At 41.9% G+C, this 13,528-nt stretch overlaps 2 protein-coding genes across 5 annotated transcripts in view; one reads left to right on the top strand and one right to left on the bottom strand.

Annotated features, from left to right (window-relative positions):
- The first annotated feature begins 191 nt into the window (after positions 1-191).
- Positions 192-6,236, top strand: LOC130374893 (prospero homeobox protein 2-like). Its single transcript, XM_056581870.1, has 4 exons — positions 192-1,640; positions 1,911-2,012; positions 2,647-2,841; positions 5,744-6,236. Exons 1-4 carry the CDS (start codon positions 192-194, stop codon positions 5,909-5,911), a joined length of 1,914 nt encoding a protein of 637 aa, XP_056437845.1. The 3' UTR covers positions 5,912-6,236.
- The window catches only part of ylpm1 (YLP motif containing 1), a 26,885-nt gene continuing 16,270 nt past the window's right edge, over positions 2,914-13,528 (bottom strand). For all 4 annotated transcript variants that reach the window (XM_056580991.1, XM_056580992.1, XM_056580993.1 and 1 more), the window contains exons 18-21: positions 10,254-10,305; positions 9,179-9,300; positions 8,625-8,811; positions 2,914-8,175 (exon numbers count right to left, since the gene is read on the bottom strand). In XM_056580991.1, coding sequence (XP_056436966.1) covers positions 8,665-8,811; positions 9,179-9,300; positions 10,254-10,305 — 321 coding nt within the window. In that variant the 3' untranslated portion in view covers positions 2,914-8,175; positions 8,625-8,664. The remainder of the gene's footprint in view (positions 8,176-8,624; positions 8,812-9,178; positions 9,301-10,253; positions 10,306-13,528) is intronic.

Here is a 13,528-nt window from a genome sequence, read left to right as displayed (position 1 = left end):
GCAACTATATATACTTTTCTATATTTTATTGAATCCCATCTTATTTTTGATTTGACAGATTTTCATTGTAGCTCACTCAAAATGAAAATATATATTTTAAAACTGATAACACTATTCTGTTTCTCCCATTTCACTCCTCTATTTACCAACTCAAACCAAACCAAACCAAATTGTTTCCTTTGACCAGGAAGATGTACGCCTCTAGTAACACGTTCCTCGACTGCCGAAGCCCGGAGCACGTCCAGCCTCTAAAGCACGACTCGTGCGCTCTGTGCACGATCACAGAAGGCCTCGACATCGCCGTTCTCCTGAACAACGACGACAAACTCACTAGCCCCCTGGGTTCTCCCTACACAATGGGCTCCAGCAGAGCGGAGCTGGACGGAGCCGACCCTGCCCCCCAGAACCGGGACCCCCTTCACCTGCTGTCCGCCCCCCCTCCCCTGCTGTCTCCCACGGCGACCCTGTGCGGCCCCAAAGACTGGCCCCTGAGGACCGCCCGCCATGCCAAGCGAGCCAGGGTGGAAAACATCCTCAGAGACATGGCCGGGTCTTCCTTCTCTCCCTCTCTGGAGCCAGACACAGACGGGGCCCCTGAGGACGGGCAGGGGGACAAGGGGCCCCGGGAGTGGCCCCCAGACGGCGTCCAGGCACAGAGAGCTGGCCGAAGCAGCGTTGTAGGGTGTTGGAGCTCTGAGGACCCGGCGATAAAGAACCAACTCCAGAACATGAAGTGCCAACCGCTTCTGAAGTTCAGGAGATCAGGTGGGCTACCCCCGGAGGACTGGGAACGGGACTCTGACCAGCCGAAGGAGGAGACCCCGTTAGAGGAGACCCACAGCTTCGGTAGTGACTCACCAAGCAAAGACCCCTACGACATCTTCACCGACCCACACTGCGGGGACGGTTTTGACGTCCCTTTGAACAGAAAAGCGTGCGGGAGGAAAAAGGTTCGGGTTCAAACCGCGAGCAGCTCGCCAGGCACGCCGGACACGGCGAACGCGCTGATGGCCGACATCCTAAAGTACGAGCTGTCGCGCGCCGTGAGCATGAGCGTCGACTCCATCTTCAAGATCATGCCTCGCCTGGAGCCCCACCCTCCTGCCGCTGCCCCTGCCGTCGTCGTCATGGAGAGGAGCGCGGTGACCGGCCTTCCTCACGAGTCCCCCCTTAGCCGTCCCCGTCAGGGCACGCCACCCGGGACGTCCCTGTACGGCGAGCCGGTCTGCGGGTCGACGCTCCCCGAGGTTCAGACCGAAGCCCTCTCTCTGGTCGTGCAAAGGGCACCACGGCTCAGACCCTACGCCATATGCAGACCCCCCCGCCAGCACCACGGTGAACAGGAGCTCCCCTCCAGCCATCGTTCTGAACCCCAGGGCTCAGAAGGCAACAAGGGCGGGGCCGCGGATCCAGTCAGGCGAGACAAGAACCCCTGCGAAGGACTGAAGCAGGAGGTGCTGGCGACGGCCGGCGCCCCGGGGAGCAAAGTGAGGTGCAAGGTCAACTCTCGCTCCGTCAGAGGGGCCCGGCACTTTGCGTTGGACCCCGGGTTCCTGGGGGACCTGTGCGTCCCCGTGGACGTTCAGACCAGGGCAGACGGGCCCCAGAGCATGCTGATGAGCACCCTGTTCTCCCTGAATGTATCCTTTCAGTCACTGCCTCACCCGAACGGGTTCAAGACCTGATCGAGAATCAATGGGGCGGCTTAACTTATTGATTGTGAAAGATATGTTTTATGAATGTCTGACATTTCTTAGATAAATACACTGATGTCGTTTTCGAGAGGATAAATTGCTGTATTTTTTTGGCATTGCTGTTGTGTGACAGCTAGGGAGGTGTTTGGACATATTGGAGCTTTGGTACACTAGTTTGACTCTTCTCTGGCGAGCGTGGTTCCTTAACGCTGTCAGGACGGTCTGACCACCAGCCACCTGAAGAAGGCCAAACTCATGTTCTTCTACACTCGCTACCCCAGCTCCCTGGTGCTCAAGACCTTCTTCCACGACGTGCAGGTGAGCCGCGATGTTGACCCACCGGTGTAGTCACATGATGAAGTGCAGGTGAGCCGTGATGTTGAACCACCAGTGTAGTCACATGATGAAGTGCAGGTGAGCCGTGATGTTGAACCACCGGTGTAGTCACATGATGAAGTCTTCACTAGAGTCCAAAAGGGGACGTTAACTTTTATTAAGTTAAAGATTTTGCCTGCGGTCTTGTAAAAAGCTCATGACTGGATGTTTTCCACATTATTACATAGATTTAGTATGTAGTAAGTATGTTTGATATACTTTTTCATTATAGGTCTGATGCAAAAAAAGGTTTTCTTCAGGAGGCAATAAAATATTGCTAAATACAGTATAGTAGCAATGAACCATTGATAAAGTTGTGCACGAAAGACAACAGATTTATCCAAAACATACTTTATTAGCATTCACAATCAAAACAAAGTCGATAATCAGTGAACAATACGATAAATAAATAAAATATTATAAACAATAATATTAAAATAAGCAATTAGATCTGGTTGTGGTGCAGACAATACACATGTTACAGTTTCTCTTATTATATAATCTCTCTAACCCATAACCGGACCCACTCACCTTACCCATTGTGTGTGGCTGACTCTCTCTCTCTCGGTCGGTCCAGTTCACCCGCTGCATCACCTCCCAGCTCATCAAGTGGTTCAGCAACTTCCGGGAGTTCTACTACATCCAGATGGAGAAGCAGGCGCGGCAGGCCGTGGCCGAGGGAGTGGCCCACACCGGGGCTCTGACTGTGGGCAGAGAATCAGAGTTGTTCAGGACCCTCAACATGCACTACAACAAGGCCAGTGATTTCCAGGTGAGACACAGTGCTAGAGACGGTGTGTGTGTGTGTGTGTGTGTGTGTGTGTGTGTGTGTGTGTGTGTGTGTGTGTGTGTGTGTAACTAAAATCACAATGGTGTGTCGCAATATCATAACCATAGGTGAATTATGAGACAATGTGTCACTTTTGTGTATCTTGTAAGGTCCTTTTCCCTAGCCCTATACACCCTTATACACGAGGCAAGTCATTTGTAAACAAGAGTTTTGTTATTTCGTCAAAGTGAATCCGCGTGTAGCATGGTTATGATCAATTTGTTGTATTTGATTGTAGCACTGTTTAGAAAGGTGAGGTCCCGGAGGAAAGATGGCTTTTTGTGAACACACTTGTTACACAGAAAATAGGAGATATGAACAAGTATTAAGTCTCAGTGGAGAAAAAAACTTTTTTTTCTATGTAATTGTATCATTTTTAGGCTGTTTTGTACATGTTAGTTTGTGTACAGTGTATTCATTTGTTAATGCTGAGTCTTACTATAATGACCTGACCCGCTCACCTTACCTGGTCTAATTTTTAACAAAATTTAGTTTCATATTAAAAACACAGAATTGGTTATAGCCTACAGGTTGATTCGATTTAAAGACCAGCGACAGCCCTGCTGTGAGTGTACCCTCATCTCTGTTGAACTGTTCTGAATGGATCCATAGCAGAGCTGGGCTGGCTTGGGATGAACAAACAAGGTGATCAGCCTCTAAATCAACAAGCCCAGAATAAATATGAACTGAAATAGCTAATGAGTTTTTAAAGAGGATTGGTTATCATTGTCATTTTTCTACACAAGGCTCCCTTAAAATGCTTTTTTTTTTTTTACTGCACTCAATGTTATTTACTACCCAGGGAGCTTAATTCCCTGCCTAGAAGGCTGATAAACCCAACCCTGTTAGTCATCCCAGTGCTACCTCAGCTGATCTCTCCCTCCGTGGATGATTGTCCCTGCTCTTTATACGTGGGGAAGGTGGTTGGGGGGGGGCTGAGCCTGTATAAATCCTCCAGAGATACACTCCTGAACATTGTGTTGTTTATGTGCTTCTAGCTTTCTATTTTGCATAGGTCAATGCCACAGGAGTTTCTATAAGCTTTGTTTTTGTATAGTCTCTAAATCCCAATAACGTTCACATCATGGTCGACCCATCGATCCGTTCTTTGTGCAATGGACTCATTTCTGGGATCAACGGTATTTCAGTAAACCCTTAAAAGAAAAGAGTTGTCTTTTAACAGATATATAAGTTGAATAACCATATGTATTTTTCTTTGTTGCGGCTAATTATGAAGGACATTGCAGACAGGCCAACCAAGATGATCCATAGAATAAACAGTTTTATACTTTATTCCATTCAAGCTCTAATACGTGTGATCAATAGTGTATGATCTTAAATTCACGGCTGGATTAGTAACATTTTGTTTCAATGGGTTCCTGAGAAACCTACAAAAACCACCCAGTCGACAGCACTCTCACAATGAGGGACATGTTCATGAATTATGCAAAATGCTTCCAATTGAATGCATCCTTTATGTAGACACACACGATGACAGGGAGAATATTCAAAGAGATGCCACTTCCCCAATGGACATGTAGGGGACATTACATTTGCCAGCCTGAGAAAGCCCAAAATGTCAGTCTGTTTTGTATTGAACTGCTTCCGCCGCTCCGAGATGTATTCACAGAACCCGGGTATTTAGGGCTCTTAGTCAGATTGTATACACAATGGCGTCTACCAAAGTGTTCAAATCTGTACTCCTTACGCAGAGGGCAGCAAAGTCCCCACACACAAACAGACTATAACATAGCATTTGATTTAACTAATTGTCAGAAATAATTTAAATGAACTGTGACCTCTTGACCTTTGGGTTTGGCCGGGCTTGTAGGAGGAGCCTTCACTTGCAGTCATCACTTGCTTTCCTTACAGAAAACTACAGTAAAATACTGCACAACATAACATGGCAATGTCTTTGAGTAGGGTGATTAGAGCCATGATAATCAGGCCATCAAGTAGCCCCGCTGGTGCATAATAGAATAAAGTCGAAGCTCTAATGTGGTTTGACAGGGAATGGATTGGACAAGATTGGACATTAGTACCAGAGCCGATGGTTCTCTTTGTTAGTGTTGCACCAGCTCTGTAGAGTTGACTACATGTAGTTTAACACTGGATTAAATTATTTGGATTAAATTAGATTCCGTTGCATCATCCTCCTGAGAGGAAATTCATAGCCACTCGTGTACGTACATAGGACATAGGACGTTAATTACAATACAAGCTATCAACAGCAGCACATTAACACACCAGCCAATGAGAGAGGTGTGTGTGCGTGCATGTGTGTCACAAGCGTTATGTTGCACAGGTAAGTCAATGATAAATGACAGGTCTGGGATGGGGAGACCAATGATTTTGGAGACGGCGTGCATACATTTTATTTCTAGTGGTGAAATTGATGTGCGGTTATTAATAAAAATAGATGGCAGTATGGTCTTTCCATCAAGTTTCCGCCCAGTCTATAAAGCTACAGCTGTGTTGCAAGTAATTTTCTTACTGTTCAGCTTTAGCTACCTGTCCATTTACACCAGAGCACCTTGCTCAGATTAGATTTCAACATTAAAATTAAACAATACATGGAAGAATGTGTGGATCCCGTTGGGAATCAAGCAATCTGATGAACCAACAATACGCCACAAGTTTAAACAATAGGGATCTGAAAGAAAAAACGGTTAAGCTCTTCATTATCATTGTCCTACAACTTACCGGGATGGATACAGGCCTAAGATGGATACTACAATACACATCCAAAACACACACACACACAAACTCTTTAAGAAGGGAAGTCACTCATTCACGGGTGCATGAAGTCATATAATCTGTGTTCATTCCATGTTTCTGTGAACAGGTCCCCGAGAGATTTCTTGAGGTGGCGGAGATGACGCTGAGAGAGTTCTACGTGGCCGTTTCCCTGGGGAAGGACTGCGATCCCTCGTGGAAGAAGCCTATCTACAAGGTCATCTGTAAACTGGACAGCAATGTACCCGAAGAGTTCAAAGCTCACTACCCTGACTAACAACCAGTACATCACAAGCCATGCTCTTCATCTGTGGCCCAAGACTGTTTGTTGAGTCTGTTGAACTCATGGGCTATTGTGTTTTTCTCTTTCATGAGCACTAAACATGACTCTTTCAGATAACACTAAATGATTAGACTTTACATTGGTCTGTAGTGTGTAGGCAATCAGATTTAACCATGATAATGGACAAACTATACAGGATTTACTTTATCTATATTATCCAAATTAAAAAGCAATAACAATTGTTTCCTTATTGTGTTTCCAATTCTCAATACAAAAACAAAGACAAGATGAAGAACACCTTTTCAGGGAGAAGACTGGTGTTCAGGTGATGCACAGAAGAGTCAAACGCCACAGAAGAGAGGAACGGTTTTAATATTCAGAGAATACAAGTTTTCGTTTACAGGACGACAAGACAACACGTTTAAACCATCATGTATATTAACATTAACTTGACTCTTAAAAAGTTGGAAAATTAGGTCCAAAATAATTCCTGGTTCTTATGATGAGTGCCTTATGAGACTACATTTCACTCTCTCACTAAGACATTGAAACATATTGTTTGTTTAACCATTACCATTGACATTTGGTACTTTATCCAAAGTGACTTAAAACCGACTTCAGACCCCGCATTAAGGAGCAGCTCGCGACGGCCATCTTAGCTCAAGGATGCATGCAGGCAGACTGTGGACATTGGGGATCGAGCACAGAACCTTTTAGCTGGGGAGTCAAACATTAATGCCGCTAACATCTTAGTGGCATTGATGTGCTTTAATTTCCGTAGCATATTACAACCAACTGTGAATTGACTAGTTGCAATACTTACCATTTAGAGTGCAAAACAACCTCTTCTCGCTGTTCACCGTTGCCTTGCATTTCATACGGGTCTCCATGCTTGCCCTTTGGTCAGGGATTACTGTTCTGGGGACTGTATTTGTGAGCATAAGTCTTCAAACCCTATTCATGGATCATGTACTGCGTGAGGAAGTTGGCCTAATATTTAGAAAATGACGTTCAGTATTTCACTCGTTCCCAGAAACTTCATTTAGTTAAGTTTCACAAAATACTCTAAACGTTTACTCCGATCAACATGCCTTATGTGTAGTTTTCCCTTCATAAAAAAATCCATGAATTCTACATTGTAGTATTCAATGGGCATTAATCTATGGGAGATTAAAACCAGCAACATTGATTGTACTGCAATTCATCAGAACACATTACACTAACAAAGCCTATCTATTCACGAAACCAGCCTTCCATGTGATGTGAAAATTCAACAGGTGCATGTTTCACCAGATGGGAGAGAGGGAGTTAGAGAGTGTGCTGGACTACGACAGAAGAGTAACTTCCCTTGGATTTCTGCTCAATTCAATGCAGTAGGATAAGGCCATTTGTTTCCATGTTCAATATACCATGACAGATCTAGACCCATCATTCGAACACATTTTCAAATTTGTTTTATAAAATGTCCAAGACAAGTTTAACAGGAGAACCGTATAATTGGGAAAGATCTGAAACAACAGATACTTGAATGGTTGCATCAAGAATTGCATTCAATGTACAGTACTTAAAATTGACTAATACTGATGAAACGTGTTGAGATACCAATCATCAGAGATGTATGTTGTGGATGACATTTTGTCAGTACAACGGGCAGGGTCAAAGTGAATTAAACAGCACACGTCGTAGGCATTAAGGATATTATTGCCCTTCATCATTCTCATTCACCATGGTAATAATTCAAGTGTCCATTTGCTGCATTTCAAAATGATGCTTCACAGCAAAACTATGCAATGCCCAACTCTTTATTACAGGGCTGGATGCAAAGCCTTTCCAGTGGGTAGGACCTTCATTTCATTTACTTTCTGGTTCGAGATGTCGGCTTCAATGATTGGTAGTTCCTCTTAAAATGTCCATTCTTTAAGGGAACAAGGCTAAAATGAAAGCGAAAGTGAAACAGGTGTTCATTTTTTAAAAACTTTTATTGTTTTGTCATTTACTCATAAAACAAGAATGCTACAGCTAGACACATAGAGCCCGTAGAGTATAAAACAGCCAACGCAAACCCGCCTGGAAAACAAATAATATCACAATAAAGTATCACAGAGAGACCGTTATATCTAAATGTATCATTCATATAAAGCGTACTTAGAATTAAAAAGAAAACCATTTCACATTTAAGTTAATCTAAGAAGCAGCAGTAACACTATTGTTTCTGTTCTGTTCCACCGTTGAGTCGTTTGCTTTCACTTAGTGGAGATCTGTAACAAATTCAACACATCATTATTGATTTGCCATCAATGGAAACATCTGTGTAATCTCTACCAAGTTGGTCAACACTAAGGTCTGATGTTTATGACACCAGGGTCGATATCTGATTCACAGCAGAGGAACATTTATTCTGACACCCCAAAAACCTGTCAGCCAAGATTGAACAATTTTAAAACATTAGCTAATTATCCCGTCTCTTTCCAGACGTATTGGCGTCTTGAAACATCCAAACCTCTTTGTGATCCATCGCTGTTCTCTAAAGAAGTCCGTAAGAGTTGAGCTAGACTCCAGCGCGACAATGAAATCAAGCAAGTAGTAGCTTGACTTTTTCAAAAGCACAATTTACTTTGTAGTCCAGCTTTTGAAGCTCTGTGAAAATACCCATAGACCGCTCAACTATCTATAGAACACGAAATAATCAAGGAGACAAAGTACGTACCAGTTCTCCAAGAGACAAGAGGAATGACAGATTTCTCTTCTTAGAAAAACTTTGTGCGGTTGAGAGCTCTCTGGGCCAGCTGGCCACTCTCGTCTGTGATTCGCTCCCAGTCTGTCTGACCCACCACGAAGCCAATAGCACGCTTCCGGTCCGCCTCCTTTTGCTCCTCCAGGTCCGCCCACCGAACCTTAAAAGAGAACGATGACGGGTCACGGGCGAGCGAAAAACATGTATATTTCTGATTATTTTTTGGGATGAAATGTTGAAATTACCCTAATTCCCTTTATAACCATCATGACAATTATTGTGGATGGTATGTTTAGATATGTTCCAGTCCTGGTCATCTGGGAGAGTATGGTATTAACCCTACAAGGGTTTAAGGGTTCGATTCATGCAACTCGAGAATACCCACTTTCATGGCATTGTGAGAGACGTATGGATGAAGGCAACTACACCCGGATACCTGGTATTTCTACACAGATCTGACTTTTTGGGTGGATCCTCTTATGTGGGCTCAGCCAATCAGCTGCCGACGAGGACGTGGGTCCACTTACCCGTTTCTTGCCGGGCTGAGACATGCGCGTGGCGTAGTCGTCGGGCAGCTGAAGGAAGTCCTCCATGCCTGCCACGCCCTCCCGCTTCCTCTTCCCACCGCAAACGATGCCGTCCAGCTTGTCTGTGGAGACGGGAGAACGAAGCCGCAAACGTAATTAAAGGATGGACGGTGGTTAGAAATTCATGAATTTAAATAATTTTTACAACTGCCCTGCCAGAGTTTGCATAAAGAGTTACCGATGCAATTTCAAGAATGTCGATTGTGGAAAATCTAGCGTCTATTCATGTTGAATGAGAGCTGGAAAAATCAGTTAAAAGGGTTAAAAAAGTCACACATGAATGTGATTGATTTAGAAAATGTATTAACATATCCGGAAAAAGTCTGGTACTAGTAGGGTTGGGTTTCGTTTTTCCGATAACGGTGTGCTACAACGTTACTTTTAAAAGGGTGCCGGAGCCTTAACAGTGCCTGAACTGATCACACATAAATCACAAATGCAAGGAAATTGAACAAACTATATATATATACGACCTTAAACATCTATTTAATAATTTAACCTCAAATACTAAGTACAATACTAATAACGTCAAAATAAATGCAAACTTATGTTTTTTATTTTAAATTGACAGACCAATAAACATGTCTACTACTCAACGTTGTTTTAGGAACTATGTTTTTTGTTTATTACATTAATAAGTATTTTTTTTGCATATTACCGTACACGTTAAAAAAGAACCAATCAACCAGACTTATCGGTAACGAAAACGTTACACCCGCCTCTTTTATCTGATTGGCTGAGCGTCCATCAAGTGATGTTCACAAGCTATGCTTCTGTTCGGCTCTTGCCCAACAGTTAAAGGGCGGGTTGGTTTTAGAGAACCTAAGGACGGATATTTAAATCAGCAGCTTGCACTGAAATAATTCGGTCCGGTATTTACCGGTCGTAAAGGAACCGGTGCCATAGTGGTACCGAAACCGGTATCAACCGCTACCCAACCCTAGGCGAGAGCCGATTCTCTTTGCAGCGTATCAGATCAGTTATTCATTAAACACAATAAAAGTAAAATACCCACCGAGTTTTGCCTCAGACGTATCCATCTCCCATTTGCTTTTTGGAATGTAACCCTAGATTATACAGAACAAAACACTGTAGCAGTTAAATGTCTTCAGGGGGAAAGGGGGATTGGGGGAGAAGGTAGAGACAGAGAGAGAGAGATTGGTTGAAAAGAGGAGACAAAAGATTCTTTGGTTGAGGTTATAAGAGCAAAACGTCAACAATGACATGTTGGAATTTAATGACATTAACACTGTAGGGGACATGTTAACACAGTCGCATGCAAACATGGATGATGCGGTGACTTCTGCTTAGGTCAAGGGCCACTATTTTACCACCGGGTCTTCAGCAGATTGGAAGAGCCTATCAACCAAAACAATCCATCCACAGATGGAATGATTTACTCCCTGGTCAGCCCCCCCCCCCCCCCCGTGGACTTCTTCCTGCTGGGCACGCCCACTTGTGATCATAAATTGATAAGTCACGAAAGGCTTGCCATGACTAGCCAGCCCCCCTGGTGGTGGTAAAATAGGGGCCCTTTCTGAGATGAAGGACTTCTGGGGCCATATATACAAGGGATAGTGAAGTAAGGGATTTTGGCCAGCACATATTTAAACCAAACAATCCCACAATATAGCTTTCCCATTATAAAGTGAATGTGACATAGCTGATGCTTCATTGGAACGGATTGAAGGTGAAGAATCTTAAAAAAGGTACAATATGCATTATTTGCAATTTCAGGCTACGTCCAGTACTGCCTACTCTCCAAACTCCCCAGCAGTAAAAGCAGGAAAAATAACATTGGAATCTAAAAGAAAAATAAACAGTGCATATTGTACCTTTAAGAAAATACCCTATACGGGGATTCTGTCATGAACAAATAACTAGAAACTCTAAAATAAAATCCAGCTAATGTGTAACATTTATGATGTTTGTCATTTAAACTATGTGGCGGTATGTGCACATTCCTTAAAAAACTTTCACTGTTATGGGAATCCATTTCTTTGTTACAGTATTTTTGGAAGATTATAGAATCAAAATTATTGATCCGTTCTGCCTATCTATTTTTGACATTCTGTCTATCAAGCTTACCTTTAGAATTTTTTTTAGGATTGAGTAGGTTTTTAAATGGTTGTTAGATCAAACATTTTTCACAATCGATTTTGTATTTCCACTAGCTACATAATTGGTTCATATTTATAGTAGCCACTCTTATTTCAGGAATTGTAATTTACTGGTGTAAATTGGTTCTGCAATCAATTTCACCAAATATTTCATACAAAAAATATAAGGTCAAGACCCCAATTGTCTAGTTTCCAGCATTTGTATATTGATGTAAGCTTCAGTCTTGAAGCTCGCATTTTAGTTTCTGACAACACATACCAGCCAGATCACGGTGATCTGAGCTAATATCTATTTATAGATAATAGAGAAACTATCAGTGTGTATGTTCAGCATCCTCAGAGATTCCCAACTTGAAAAATACCCAGTCTCAATATAGTTGAAAGAAGCAAAACATTTTATTTTTTTTGTTTTAAATATATATATACATCAAAATCTAAATCTTGGAATATTTTTTACAGCATACTTAAGTGTTAAAATTACAGTGGTACATTTTGTAGTAATTTAATAATAAGTACTAAATAATGAACAAAATATAAAAATCCATAGATCCAAATGAAAGCTACAAAAGTATATGTTTTTCATTATATTTGAATGCCATGATGAAATCTCATCAAAATCTCCAAAAGAAACTAAGCAGGATATCACATGTCGACTCCGTTTTAAAATGTAATGAGTCATGTGTCTTAACTCTTCTTTGAGAGTTTTGGATTAGAAATTAACTTACATTTATATACAGAAGATGAAAATATTAATTTTGTATTTTAATATACCAGTCTCGAAAACCGTTGTAATTTTAATATTTACCATTATTTTTCACTGAATCAAATAAATAAGTAATTAAATATAATTAATATCACATTAACGTCAAGACAATCAACTTTGTATCATGATGCTTTTCATCATCATGGAAATCCTTGCATTACCATACAACAAACTAAAAAATACAAATCTTTTGCAATATTCTGAATTTTCCATCGAACAGGAAATCTGAATTTTGCCGAAGACTTGTTGATTACAGCTTGGATTCTCCAATGTTTCTGAAAATCCGGTTGAATCCTGTTTGCTAGATTATATGGTATAATCAGAGAATTCTGTATGCATATTATTCAAGTAATTTTAGGAAGTAAAAACTTTTGGCTTCTGTTAGAAGTATTGTTACTAGATAATTTTGCAGTCTACCAAGATACATTTATTTTTTGTTAAATTATTGCGACTTGATTCAACCCATCAACAATGACCCATGATGGGGATGCCCAGAGAGGGGGTTTAAAAAGGAGAACCGGAATTCCCGCTCAGTTAAACAAACAATATTTTTCAGTTGAAAGAAATTTTCTTGGGTGGAAGGATCACATTGTGTCCCAAATGACATGAAGGAAACTTAAGCATCAGATTTACCATTAAACTGATCTTAATTTTGTTTATGACCATCAGTGGAAAAGTTATTGCCATTTAAAGAGCCAGTGAACCCAAAACCTGATATGGTCATCAACATTATAATCGATACCATTTTAACACTGTAACTAAAAGAAGTCTGCCAGTCTCCCCGAAACACTGTGTTGCCACTGTGCTGTGAACGCAGTTCTTTTCGTGACGTCAGACTACCTTTTCCGAGGTGGTCTGACGTCACGACCAAAGGGCACTGACGGCGCGGTTTGTGGGGAGCTCTTTCTGGGCAGTGGTAGACTGTGATGTCTGCGAGAAAGCTTTTTGAACACTTGTTGTATAACACCAGGGTGTATTTGGATGTTGAAGCTCCGCCTGAGCAGCGTTGTATTTCATCTCTTCAAACAATGAAGGTCAGTTTGACAATTAGATCAATTCCCAATCATCATGCAGTTGGTACATCTAGATACATGTATTTACTTTGTCATATTAAGACCTTAAATAAACCAAAGACTTAGGGTTTAAAGATTCCACAAAGGGGATCTTCCACAATATTTTACATGAACCAAGATGCAGATCACGAAAACTGCAATTAAATTGGTGGCCATGTAAGCACGGTAATCGGCAAGTAAATCCATTAACTCAGCCTTAACCAAACTGCATGTAAACGTACTGTACGTCTTTGTCATATTTTTATGGTGTGCCATGGCTGTCCTGCTTTCGGCTTGTTTGATTGAAAGCCTCCTTATAGTCGCTGCATTTCTCTTGGTGTTACCATTTGTGTTA

The sequence above is a fragment of the Gadus chalcogrammus genome, chromosome 21, assembly GCF_026213295.1.
Source record: "Gadus chalcogrammus isolate NIFS_2021 chromosome 21, NIFS_Gcha_1.0, whole genome shotgun sequence".
Taxonomy (NCBI): Eukaryota; Metazoa; Chordata; class Actinopteri; order Gadiformes; family Gadidae; genus Gadus; species Gadus chalcogrammus.
The sequence above is the reverse complement of the archived record's forward strand: the minus strand, read 5'-3'. Positions and strand labels throughout refer to the sequence as shown.

Excerpts from the sequence above, each read along its gene's own strand:
- LOC130374893 (XM_056581870.1), top strand. The coding sequence starts at position 192 with ATGTACGCCTCTAGTAACACGTTCCTCGACTGCCGAAGCCCGGAGCAC. Across the intron at positions 1,641-1,910 it reads GCACCCTGTTCTCCCTGAAT|GACGGTCTGACCACCAGCCA; the intron begins GTATCCTTTCAG and ends TAACGCTGTCAG. Across the intron at positions 2,842-5,743 it reads ACAAGGCCAGTGATTTCCAG|GTCCCCGAGAGATTTCTTGA; the intron begins GTGAGACACAGT and ends TTCTGTGAACAG.